Below are 12,942 nucleotides of genomic sequence, written 5' to 3'. Positions count from 1 at the left end.
GCAGTTTTCAGTATATAGGTTAAGTGTAATGGAAATGATATAACAGCTTCTTACCGTCAAGTCAGAGCTTACTTTCTCCCGCCATGTGTGTCAACCCGTAACTCTGTGACGTTGTTCTGGCTTAAGAGGGCAACCATTTGAATTCTCCCAGTCGGTATTACGTTTTTCCGTACATTTCGCCAGCGCGTGAACGCACCAACACCTTTTGCTGTGATGACGCCAGTGTTCCTGTAGAGGGCAGCAGCCGCATTGAACGCAGCCTCACGAATAAGGCGCAGAAGAAGAACACACTGGTGGAATAACTCTAGATTTACCACAACAATCCTCCAGCGCTGTGTGATTTCGACACTTGGAGGGAGCTGTCAAACGTAACGTTAATGCCAGGCTTTTATCTGACAGACGTCTTCTCATTTAACACGGTTACTGTAAAAGATGTCGGATGACAATGCGGGTGAAACGGCTGAGCTCGCGCGTGGAGATGGTGCGGAGAAACCTTTGTGCGAGTCGGGGGTGCAGGGATTTAAACTAGCAGCCCCGGAGGTCAACGTAACACCCTCCTCCAGGTTTCTGAAGGTTGAACTGGAGCTGAACACTCTCCTCCGGGAGCTCACCTTCAGCGAGCCCGTCCGGTACATCTACAACCCGCTGGAGTACGCCTGGGAGACCCACCGCTGCTACGTGGAGAAGTACTGTCAGGGCGGACAAAGGGTCCTGTTCCTGGGGATGAATCCAGGACCTTTCGGCATGGCACAGACCGGGGTGACCACAGCAGTTACATTCACTGAACTGCATTTCGCACGATAATTTAGCTACGCATTACGCACCCACGATGTTTTCCCATTGGCTGCGAAATGCGGAAGCTAACCAAAACAACAACAAGCCTCGTTTTGAGCAGGGCCAGCCTTACCTGAAAACATGAAATATCTCCATATTTGACCACTTGCCTTCCTATATGCCTATATACAAGTCAGCACTTTCAGAGGAAAGCTATGGGTTTTATTTTGGTTCTTTGTTTGTGATCACAGCGTGATGAAGCCACACAACATGAATATTACCTTCATGAGTCATATATATTGATTCATGACTGATGAAGGCAAGACAGGCTTCCCTGGCTACTCATATCATCAGTGATCAATGTGATTTAATTAAACACGACTTTATTTGGAAAGTTGCCCATTTAAGAAGATTATCAAATGAAACTAAGAGGCTAATACTGGATTATTCTCTGTTTTGTCTTGTCGAAAGAGGCACACAGCTCATATTTGCCTTAGAAGGGGTTAGGGTTAGGGTTAGGGTAAATTTGTCTGTGTAACATGAGTGACATAAACATTTGTTTAGGAAGGAATATAGTCCTATCTTGCTTCTAAATTTTTGTTTCTTGTTCATGCCTTATTACTTGCACACCCAGTTTGAGCTTTGTTTCCCTGTTTTTTCACCAGATGTCATCATGTTGCTGGTTACTTATAACAAAGCTTCATTCCTGACTTGTTTAAATCAATGTTATCTTGCTTTACTGTTATCGCTCAATGTTGTCCCTACAATGTGTTCACAAAAGCTAAAAAAAATACCCACTTTTCCTTGGCAGGTCCCCTTTGGCGAAGTGAAGTCAGTTGTTGATTGGCTGCAGATCACCGGAGAGGTCGGTCACCCTCTTGACGAGCACCCAAAGCGACGGATCACAGGACTCGCCTGCAAACAGAGTGAAGTGAGTGGCGCACGGTTCTGGGGCTTCTTCAGGAAGGTTTGTGGTGAACCAGCGCAGTTCTTCCGGCACTGCTTTGTGCACAATCTGTGCCCGCTCATCTTCATGAGCGCCAGTGGGAAGAATTTAACCCCTCCTGAGCTGTCCGTAGGGGAACGAGAGAAGCTCCTGGGCCTCTGTGACATTGCGCTGTGCCAGGCCGTGGTAGCACTGGGAGTCTCCATGGTGATAGGAGTTGGAAAAGTGGCAGAGCAACGGGCACGGCGAGCTCTGTCTGCTGCAGATGTCAGTGTACGAGTTGAGGGCATCATGCATCCGTCGCCTAGGAATCCGCTGGCCAATAAGGGCTGGGAGGATGTAGCTAAACGCAAGCTGGAAGAACTTGGGGTCATGTCGCTGCTGAGCAACAAGTGAGCGAATCAACCTCCTCTGACACTTATCTGATCAATAGCAGCATAAGCTACACTCACTCTGACATGGATCAGGGTGTGAGGAGTGTGAGAAAGAGACTCAGTGTTTGTGTAATGTGATCCACTGTTCAGTGTACTCCTAAAGAGTACATGCACACATCTCTCCTCACAGCTCCAAGGACACAAAGAAATACACTAATGCCTTCCACCTCTGTCATCACTAATGCTCAGCATCTGCTCAGCAACTGCACATCGTCCTCTTCTGTAAAGATCTGTCTGACTTAGTTTGGTTTAGAGCAGAAGCTCTAGATTTAAAGTGGGGATTGAAACTTTAAATTCAGCTTTACAACAGGCATTACAGGCCGTCCCTAAATGCATTGGCTAATTATGATACATACTGGGACACATGGTGACCCAGAAACATGAACACAAGAAATATTTGAAATATGTACAGTGATTGTACATATTAGACATTTTACTTTACCCACAAAAGGTAATAATTTATCAAGCTGAACATCTGTCACTTTAACTCTTCAGCATACATGAAACAAACACGGTTTTGCATGTTTACAGAATGACGTCCTCAGAAAGAACAAAATATTTACAGACCTACTGTAGCTTTTATCATTCGGCAATGTGTCATAATGAAACCACAAAAAATATTTTGTAAAAATACTCCTGTACATCTCGCTCATACTGGACTCCCCACGGCTATTCTTTTCAAGCTTTTTATTTTTAAAACGTCTTTTATTTTGTTTTATGTCTTTACACACACCCCCTGAATTGAAGACTTTATTGTTTCAATAAAGATTTGATATTAAATGATAAAAACAACTTATTTTTTTTTCCTCTGGTGCAACTAAGATGAAGGCAAACTGACAACTAGGGCTCATTTAGCATATTGACATTGTAATATCAGTGTTGCATGATTTATATATATTGTTTATATATATTTGTCCAGCCAATACCAATAACTGATAAATAACTCCTTCTCATTGTAGATATGAATAATTTCACATTATTGCATTCTAAAAATAAGTTTATAACCTGTAGTTTATACACAACTGAGGGTGCGAGAGGGGCTTGGATGTAGTGAGCAATGCTATAGGAATTACTATTGCATATTCTTCTATTTCTCCATGTTTGCGATCAGTGGATCGCAAAGCAACTTTAATGCACCAACAGCTGCCTACTGTATCAGCCTTTCACACCTAATTATGCTGGCTGAGTTCCATTCAGCTGCTTCCTGGCTGTGTGCATGCGAGTTGGGATGCTAAGATAGAACCATGCTTTCTCTACTATGACATGTCAAAATGTCTGTTGTGAAACACTTCCAGCCCTTCGGCCAAAAACTGCTGATGTCTAATTTTTCTGGAACATCAGCCGATTTTTATGAACCTGGAGCTGAAAACGACAATGGATTTGACCAATATGAACAAAGCAAGTGGAGACCTTTAAACTTTCTTCTCTCTGCAGTTTTTGCCTGCCAGCGAGTGCAAGCAGGAACTTAAATAATGTTTTCCAGTAATGCCACATGGAGTGCAGAGAGTGTAGAGAGGTTTCAGAGGGGCTGAGGTGTCAATAGGTAAAGTTAGTAGGACAGAAGATGTCATTTATTCTATAATAACAATATGTAAATGAGTTGTGTCATAAAACAACACAGAGATTGTCAGCCATCATAATCTTAAGGCTCTATTGTTGACTACTGCTTTTAAGTGAATTCACAAAGACCACCTCTCATTTGTTGAATGTGGGTTGGTGCTAAACTACAGCGCCATCAAGTGATCACAAGTGGGACCACGATTCTTGCGCAATCAAACACTTAGAGAGTGAAATCAAACGGCAGAGCATTTTATTTGTGGTCTGTATCTAAATTAAAACATGAAAATGCCTGATGAGTTTGTCACAAAGCACAGTTTGAACCCCATGAAGTCTATTTCAGTACTTTCACTGCAATTTCAAACAAATACAACACATTTCAACCCTGTAAATGATGATCCAGAAATGGGTTTTCACCATAGTGGGGATCTGCTCTTTTTATCTCTGTCCCTGATCAAAGGACAGTGGGTTCACTTAAGTTGTTATTCAGAGAGAAGCTGCCCCCCTCCTCCTCCTTCCCTCTCATCCACTACTGAGAATTGCAATGAGCATTAACTACCAGCGGCAGATCCTGTATCCTTTAACACTGCCCTGTAATGGGAGTTGAAGTCTGCAGCAACGCTTTGCACCTTGATGTGCTGTGTGCTCGTGAACTACAGCTCCCATGATTCCCTCAGCATCACTCGTTTGACTCGAGAGGCCAACGTGGTTGAGGGGATGTTGTGAAACTCCTGCACCCGATGGGATCACTCATCACTTTCTGAAGATTGATGCACAGCTCTATCCTCTATGAGATAGCAGGAAAGACAGGACACTAATTTCTCAGCAGAATAAGGTAAGAAAAGATTAACAGCACAAACTTCAGTAATTTATGAAGAATTAAATGACATACTGTGCTTAGAAAGCCATAAGACTTACCTGTCAGAGATGAATATGTGTTTATATTCTATAGAGCATATTCTATTCAAGAGCAGCTCATTTCAAATTATTGTCAAATAAAGTGTAAAATATGTTTTAAAGGAGCACAAAGTAGTTTTGGGGAATACATTTCAATCAGAAGAGAAATCTTCAGTGACAATGTTTCTTATGCCAAAACAAAAAAACAAACTGTGTTTTCATGACTGAATTAACAAACTGACCTTAACTGACAACACAGTTTCATACTGTTTTACTCTGTTTATATGTGGCAGACCCTGCCACTCTTACAGTTTCTAACAGTGTTCTGGGACCTTATTTTTCCCATTGAAACAGCTTGTTTATTCAATTATGGAAAAGATGCATTTTGAGTTTGAATTTCTTCCACAAACCTACGTATTGCCTCTTGATTTGTGCTGCCTGAATGCAGATATGATGTCAGTTTGGTGGGTTTTAGCAATGAAATATAGACATGAGAAAAAAAAAGAGATTTTGAGAACAGTGTTGAGAGCTACGAACAGAGCTCTGTAGAGCTCTTTTTTCTCAACAGATTACATGGAATATACCTTCAGTACTCAGTAGGTATATGAGCTTGTTGTTTATAAACGTATTATGGGGCCATAGGCGACTGGTGTCACGACCAAGCCGCATTCCTGAACTGACTCAGCTATCACCTTTCATCAGCTGTCCTCCTCCAGACTGAAACTGGAGCACCTTTCACTCGATCCATGTATGTTTTCTTCCTAAACAGCGCAGCTCCGTATCAACATGGACAAACAGCCCGCGGTGGTGTTTCGAAATGTGGGGCAACTGTACTTCCCCCAAACCAGAGTGGACTGCCACTACAGTCTGACCGCTGAGCATCAGTGGAGCAGCAGTGACTGGATAGGGATTTTCGAGGTAGACTCGCGCACTTTAGAGTCGTTCCTCCACACACACACACACACAGAACAAAAACTAATCGCTGCAGCAACATGAGTTCTGTGCAGTGACAGAGATGCACATTTATACGTCTTGTGGTTTGAACATGTGTTTCCTATCATGGTGTAGGTTGGTTGGCCTTCAGTGAAAAAGTATTACACGTACACATGGGCTCTTGTTCCTGAAGGCTACACTGAGGGCACCGCTGTCAACTGCTGTGTAAACTTCCACGGTAAGATTTCCAAGTAGAATTCATGAAGAATTTGAGGCAGCTAGTGTTTCAGTAGATCATCCTGATATTCTGACCTTAACAAGTCACTCTGAAATGGCATCACTGATGTTTGGATGTGGTCAGAGGTGTGCTCTGTTGCAGTGGAGGAAATAAGGACTGCAATTTTAGTTACTTTTACTTGCAGTATTTTTGCTTTCGGCCTCTGTATACTTTTATTCCCCTACAATTCAGAGGCAAACATTGTTCTGAATTGGATCATTCTGCAGAATGAGTACTTTTACATTTGATACTTTCAGTATATTCTAATGTTGATACATTTGTATACATCATTATTAACCATAATCGTGATAATTACACTGATACACATGCATAATATTGATATCATGTTAATAGTACACATGTGATCTTTTCTGTGTAAACAGCTGATTGTCTCATAACTAATCTCAGTTTCTTGTTGTTCTCATTTTGACAAAGTGGGTGCTGGTTCTGCACCATAATGCTGGTCACACACAGAAAAAGGTTTAATTGTAATAATTCAATAAGCTGATTTCTGATGATCACTGAAGTCTTATCATACGCCAATATTTACATTGTTTTGCCGTTAAGTCTTACCTCTGTGTCTTCGTGTCTACTTGATGCAGCATCCTACCTGCCCCGCCCCAGCGCTGTGGAGTATGAGTTTGTATACGTGGATAAGGCGGGAGAGGTGTGTGCTCGTAGTCGCCCCTTCACTTTCTGCGCCCCCAAGCCGCTGGAGGAGCTGGAGACGATGAAAGAGGAGCGAGATGAGGAGGACGGAGAGGAGGACGACCTGCTCCTCGTCATCCCCAGGGCTCAGCTGCTGCAGGTGCGGATAAAAAACACTTGAGCACTGCACTGACGCCGTCCTGATAAACTACTTTTCTCATCACTGACTCCTCAGAACAATAGAGTGGATGCACAGATATATATTCACAGACATGTCTTGGTGCGTGGAATAAATGATATGAACCTCTCTGCCCTCTCTCCCCGTGTTGTGACCAGAGTCAGCTGGAGGAGTGCTTGCAAAAACAAGCGGAGATACAGCGGGCTCTGGATCTGACCAAAATGGAGACGGAGAGCGAGAAAGAGAGCCGTGACACGGCGAGGATGGAGTGGGAGCGCGAGAGAGAAGCAATGAAGGAGGAGATCTCAGAGCTCAGACACAACATGAGACAAACCTACGAGTCGATGAAGAAGATAGAGGGAAAGCACAAGGTACCAAGGCACCAGTCCCTTCTTACCTCCAAAATGTTCTGAATTACAAAAAATACACCAAAAAAAGATCCCTAATCATTGCTCTTCTCTCCACGACACTGTAAGGATGTGAAATACAGTCAGGAAAGTCTGACCGCTGAACTGGATAAACTCATGGCTGAAAAAGAAGAAAGTCAGCAGCGAATCCAAGACCTGGAGGAAGAAATCAAGATCCTGAATGACAGGGACAATGGCGCAAACATGGAACTGGAAAGGCGAGTGTTCCAGAGGTACAGATCAAACATTTGTCCCGTTTATTTGGTTCCTTGGGCCTAAAACAAACCTTCTTGTTTGTCCCACAGGCTGAAGGAGAGGGTGAAGAAAATGTCCAGTCAAATGAAACATGATGAGGAAAAGAGAAAGTCTCTGCAGGTAATTACTTCTTCTCTTGTCAAGAACTCACAGGCTGGTCAGAGAGTCTGTTTGAGTTCTGTTCAGTCCTCCAACCCAGAAACCCACTGGAGCCAGGCCAGATGTGGGTGGTTAGGTGTCATCTTGTCAGCGTCGGAGGTGATTGTATTTACTTGAGAGAAGAACCTGAGAGGTTTTCACTCTCCTGTTACCTCCTGTGGCTAAATTAAGCCATAACTGTGACAGCCACCCCTGTACATCTCGCATCTCTGCAGGCGGAGAACGAGGCTGCTCAGGTGGAGATACAAGGGCTGCAAGAGCGTCTGGAGGTCAGTGAACATGTAGTTGACAGCCTGCGCAGGGAGCTGAGGGAGCTGGGCTCCCGTCAGAGCCATACCCACACCGAGCTGCACCAAGCCCGGCTGCAGGTGGCCCAGCTCACCCTGCAGCTGTCCGAGGAGAACCTGCTCCTCAGGGAGGAGCGCGCCAACTGGGCCCTGGAGAGAGAAGCGTTCAGACACGCAGCGGAGGTGAGACTCCTGGACATGCAGCGACCTGCATGTCCACCTGATATAATCGTTTCATTCCATTTCTGTTATTTTGCTTTTCTTTGCATGCAGATGGATAAGAAGAAATTTCAAGAACTGAGCTGTGAGGTGCAGATGAAGGAGGAGTGGCTCCAGGAGGAGAGGACGGAGAGGGAGAAACTCGACGCAGAGCTGGTGAGTGAGAGACTGCAGCCGAGTCAAGTCAAGCACTCTGTGTTGCAATCACTATTATTCCGTGCACAAACACATTCAGATCTAAATATAACTGCTCATGTGCCACGAAATCCGCACCGTCGGCTGCTCAGGTCACAATTTGGAAACGGTGCCAGAGTTCAGGCAAGTTCTCACACGCAGGCACAAATAAACAGGCTTCCATGAACAGTGAGTAAACATTTCCTCTGACCGTCATGTGGTCAACAACAACAGCAGCAGCAGCAGCAGCAGCAAAGAGGAAGGGCCTGGTCAGACGTGTGGGTGTTCAGATGGTCTGAGTGTAATGATGCTGCCCCCTGTAGGTGCTGCTGAGCGATGCGAAGCGAGAGCTGCAGGAGCTGAAGGCCAGTCTGAGGAAAACCCAGAAAGAGAGAGAGGAGCAGCAGGCCGACAGACAGGCAAGGACTACACATATGAAGGAGGAGGGCTCACATGCACTAACATGCACGTGTGGCCAGACCCGATACATAACAAAAACCAGAACAGCTGGATGATAGTAATGCTGATGATGATAATAATAATAATAATAATAATAATAATAATAATAATAATAATAATAATAATAATAATGACACAGTCAGAGTGTAATGTCAGTCTTTGCTCAGAGCATCTCTACACTACATCTTTACATAGCCAATAGCTGTTTCCTGACAACTAGTGAGGCTGAATGTTGTATACTGGACCTTTAAATACCACTCAAATCAACAGAGAGGGCCCATACTGTGGTCAGCTTTCAGCTTCATCTTCTTATTTTAGGTGTCTAATAGAGTCGTTGTACATGTTTCAATGTTCAAAAAACATATCTACATATGTTTTTAATGATACTGTCCATTGCTGCAGCACCTCTATTCACCCTCTGTCTCTTTAAGGCCACTCTTCCAAAAAAGTCCAGTCTGCTCTTATTAGTCAGCTCTGAGAGGCATGAGCAGACACCGTTTAGCGTGTTTCCACATCTGCAGCTCTGCTGGTTTGTAGCACAGCTGTGTTGGGGTCATGGCTGAGGGCGGTAACTGTATAGTTGTGACATCACAGCCTTAGAAAGTCCTGATGGCTCGTTTGAAGATGCAGTCTTTAGACCAGAGACCAGAGTGTTTACACAGCACATAGACCTGCTTCATGATTGAAAAATACAAGTAAATTAACCCTACACAGTATGTTGTCTTTTATCACTCGGTTCTTCCGCCTCTTCATCTTGAAATCTGTGGGTTTAAAATGTTACATCTGCAGGACCTGCTGAGCTACATCCGTCATTTAGAGCAGAGGTTGGACAGTGTGCCAGAAACTAAACCAAATGAAGAAACTCCCGCACGAATCTGTGAGTAGTGAAGTTTCTCTGAACACAGCACTTGTGCTTGTTCACTGCACTGTCATGAGTACTGAAGCGAGGGCTCTGCACTGATTCGCACAGCTCCAGGCTCTTCCTCCGAGGACGACGAGGATGCTTCCCCGAGATCGATCAGTTCAACTCACTTCCCGCCCACTCACCTGGAACTGCCCGACAGCACCGAGACCTCCGCTGAGACACCGACCCAGAACAAAGAAGACGCACCAGCCTCTGACAGACAGGTATGCCATCCCATTCACACCTAAAACAAACAGGGTTTAACACCACCTGCATACAGAGCTCGCCGACCTGAGTGGGCAAATATTTGACTAGTTTCCCAGTTGAGACCTGGAGCTTGCTCGTCCTGTGGGGTTTTTTAGCACCAGCTGTTATTGTTGAAAACCAAGGTGTTAAAAAAAAATGCTGACCGGCAGAAAGAAGTCAAAACAATGTGAACACTGCTCGGCAGCTCAACTAGATCAAGAGTTTCTTAAGACAAATACACATTGTTAACATCTGTGAATACAGAAACGATATGTTATTGTGTTATCTCAAGCAAGCTATTGTAGACATTTATTTTGACCATAACTTGATCAGGGTCACAGAATATAGACCACGGTAATACACTCCAGGTTAGGGTTTAGTATCCATGTGTTATTATGTCTTGTTCTACAAATACTCAGCAGTAAAATGTTTAAAATTAACAGCACTTCATTTGGGATTATATTTGCAGATATACAGTATGCACATCTAAGATATATTTTTGATGAACATGTATATTGTTTTGTCAGTAACAGATCATTCAGATAAACACAAACACAACCACTGATCGAACAAATATTTTGTGTCTCGTATATATTATTAAATGACTGAATGCAGTTCACCTGACTCTCTGCTTCTGCCTGTTCGATCAGGATGTGCCGAGGCAGGACTGTGAGGACAGCGCCGGTGAAGGGAAGCCACTCAACCTACCAGGACTTGTCGACCCCATTCTGAGGTCACAACTTTGGCTTTCTACCAGCCACAATGCAAATCACCTCTCCTAAAAATATTATGTGATGACTTCATTCACACTCTCCTCCCTGGCAGACCGGTTGTTGTTTTATTTTAGACGTCGCTCCACTTTCTTTTCTTGTGGAAGGAGTCACTTTGGGCTCTAGACAGTAAAAATTAAAAGCTGGAATGACATTGTAATACGAATAAAAATAGCAGCTGTAATGAAATACGTTAATGTTAAGCAAACAGGAGTAGAGACATGGCTTTGATTAACTTTTTTTCACACACAGTGCTGCCTTCTGTAAACCTTCTCACTTCTCTGTCTCCCTGCAGTGAGCTGGCTGGCTCCCCTATGTGGTAACATGAAGAAGGTTGATGGATGGCATGTTGCTTGTTTACCACTGCAGTGCTCATGTTCATGTGGGTCATGAAATAAAAAAAAACACCTATTAGTATTTTGTGTATTTTCTATATAGAAAATGGTCTTCAGAAAGGTCATATATATTTATACAGTATATACAGTGTAGAGCCTTTACTCATGAGTGCCTGTATTCAAAGAAAACACGGCCCGCTTTGTAAGTCTTAACTGTCGAGAATTACATTTGTTTTAATAGTGTGATAATGTTAGTGTTTTTTTTAATGAATCAAATTCAGGATGAACATAAAGTGCAAGTAACAATGTGTTCCTTCATATGCTTCTCAGCGTCCAAGACTGTCTTTGACTTTGTTCTAGTCCCCATTTATAATATGAGAATTGATATGCTGTCACGTTTTTGGCTGATTGAAATGCGGATGCAGCCGTTTTGAGAAAAAGGATGCCACGAGTGAATTTCATACATTTACATCTCGATTTGGTAGCATGTCAGTCTCTAACCTCTGCATGTGAGTGTGAATCCTAAAACTGTGTCAAAAGTGTGGGTGTGTGTGTGTGTGTTACAGACGAGCGTGAAATGTTCTGTTGCGGCTCCTTGAGCTGGAAGGTCACGAGAGTAAATGTTATCTGATGCTTTTGTTTATTTAGTTTTTCTGAGCTTCTGTTGGAGAGAAAGGGCTCCTTAATAAAATATGACAATGACTACATGTTCATGGCTGTTTTGTATTTTGGTGAAAATACCATTATGAGTATTGAGTACGTTTCTATCGCCCTGACGGTGCATAAACACTGTACGTTAAAAGCATACAACTTCAGTCTGGAGAAAAACAGTCGCTGTGTTTTCTGTGCGAAGGTGAGTGAGGTGAGGGGTAAAGAAGAAGACAGCTGGACTCCAAAAGTTCTGAGAACAGAAAGCACCTTTATCAAAATACAAGAAAGACAACAACAAATAACAAATAAGCAAACAATAGGCAATAAACAAGCTAAAAATGTCAAATGTAAAAACAAGGGCAGATCAGCCCAGTCTTTGTTTTTCTGTGTGTGTTTCAGATTTATTTTGGTCACGTCCAATTCAAAAGAAAACTCATTAGGTGTCTGGATCCCTGAACTTGAAGACAAGTTATTTTGCATGCTACATTGTTTGTTTGTTTTTTTTATTATATATATAAAAAAAGTAGGACATCCGTTTAAAAACAACAACAACACAATTCAACAGAGATAAGATGGTTCCAGCTTCAAAAGTTACTCTAGATCATGAAATCTCATCAATCACACAATACAGACTGAATATATTTCACATCGAAGAGCTTAAGAGAATATTTTTTTTTTTCTTATTAATTAACGTTTTGTTTCTGTTCACATGTGATGTAAAATCTTTGGCTTTTTTTTTTTCATTATTTTTTTCACTCACATGCTTACACATCGAGCCGAGGCCTTTGTGACCTCTCCCATGACTTAACTATTGCACCAGCTCAAATTTAAGAACAGAGAGAAATAGATAAAAGAAAACATTTTACTCTGAAATATCCTGGTTATGTGATGCAGAAATATCTTTAAATACTTAACAACATAGTATATAGGATTGGCTGACAACGTGCAAAATATTGACCGTGTGCATCTGTGTGTGTGTGTGTGTGTGTGTGCGTGTGTGTTTGTCTTTGTGTTTGAGACACAGGAAGAGAAACAGAGTGAAGAAAAACACTGAAGTTAAGCCTTATCTTTTACCTTAGTCATATGGTTTTTGATTTTTCCATCCTATGATATCACAAATCACGATTCAACAATTGAACAAAAACATCATCATGACGTCAATATAGATTATTTTCTAGAATCAACTTCTTTTTCCTTGATGACTTAACATCTATAGTGATAAAGACGTATTTAACCTTTGTACATGCTGGTGTGTTGCCACAATGGTCATGTAGTATCTGTTTTCCTCCTCTTTCTCTGCTTCACTCAGGGTGTGAATGTCTCCGTAGGATAACCAGAAACACCTTTTTTTTTTTCCAGAAATCATAGCTTCATCTTTGAAACTCACTGCATCCCTCATATCAAAAAAACGACATCAAAAATATGTTTCATG

The 12,942-nt window shown here is 42.5% G+C and overlaps 2 protein-coding genes across 3 annotated transcripts; both read left to right on the top strand.

Annotated features, from left to right (window-relative positions):
* The first annotated feature begins 229 nt into the window (after positions 1-229).
* Positions 230-2,945, top strand: smug1 (single-strand-selective monofunctional uracil-DNA glycosylase 1). Its single transcript, XM_037102572.1, has 2 exons — positions 230-759; positions 1,586-2,945. Exons 1-2 carry the CDS (start codon positions 433-435, stop codon positions 2,114-2,116), a joined length of 858 nt encoding a protein of 285 aa, XP_036958467.1. The 5' UTR covers positions 230-432; the 3' UTR covers positions 2,117-2,945.
* A 1,317-nt stretch (positions 2,946-4,262) lies between these two features.
* Positions 4,263-11,566, top strand: LOC119020458 (calcium-binding and coiled-coil domain-containing protein 1-like). 2 transcript variants are annotated; one of them, XM_037099760.1, is made up of 14 exons: positions 4,266-4,546; positions 5,378-5,526; positions 5,677-5,779; positions 6,421-6,626; positions 6,803-7,015; positions 7,121-7,269; positions 7,357-7,426; positions 7,681-7,935; positions 8,026-8,127; positions 8,469-8,564; positions 9,394-9,481; positions 9,575-9,732; positions 10,405-10,487; positions 10,820-11,566. In XM_037099760.1, exons 2-14 carry the CDS (start codon positions 5,395-5,397, stop codon positions 10,845-10,847), a joined length of 1,683 nt encoding a protein of 560 aa, XP_036955655.1. In that variant the 5' UTR covers positions 4,266-4,546; positions 5,378-5,394; the 3' UTR covers positions 10,848-11,566. The 2 variants fall into 2 exon arrangements, with proteins under 2 accessions (XP_036955656.1, XP_036955655.1); XM_037099761.1 differs by lacking the exon at positions 8,469-8,564 and having other exon boundaries at positions 4,263-4,546.
* The last annotated feature ends 1,376 nt before the right edge of the window (positions 11,567-12,942 follow it).

Source organism: Acanthopagrus latus, chromosome 6, assembly GCF_904848185.1.
Source record: "Acanthopagrus latus isolate v.2019 chromosome 6, fAcaLat1.1, whole genome shotgun sequence".
In the NCBI taxonomy this organism is placed as follows: domain Eukaryota; kingdom Metazoa; phylum Chordata; class Actinopteri; order Spariformes; family Sparidae; genus Acanthopagrus; species Acanthopagrus latus.
Note: the sequence above shows the minus strand (reverse complement) of the source record. Positions and strands in the feature narration are given on the sequence as shown.

What these genes read in the sequence shown, in the direction of transcription:
- LOC119020458 (XM_037099760.1), top strand. Translation starts at nt 5,395, where the DNA reads ATGGACAAACAGCCCGCGGTGGTGTTTCGAAATGTGGGGCAACTGTAC. An exon ending in AAAAGAGAAAGTCTCTGCAG is followed by an intron (nt 7,427 to 7,680) that starts GTAATTACTTCT and finishes GCATCTCTGCAG; the next exon opens with GCGGAGAACGAGGCTGCTCA. An exon ending in AGAAACTCCCGCACGAATCT is followed by an intron (nt 9,482 to 9,574) that starts GTGAGTAGTGAA and finishes TGATTCGCACAG; the next exon opens with CTCCAGGCTCTTCCTCCGAG.
- smug1 (XM_037102572.1), top strand. Translation starts at nt 433, where the DNA reads ATGTCGGATGACAATGCGGGTGAAACGGCTGAGCTCGCGCGTGGAGAT. An exon ending in TCGGCATGGCACAGACCGGG is followed by an intron (nt 760 to 1,585) that starts GTGACCACAGCA and finishes TTTCCTTGGCAG; the next exon opens with GTCCCCTTTGGCGAAGTGAA.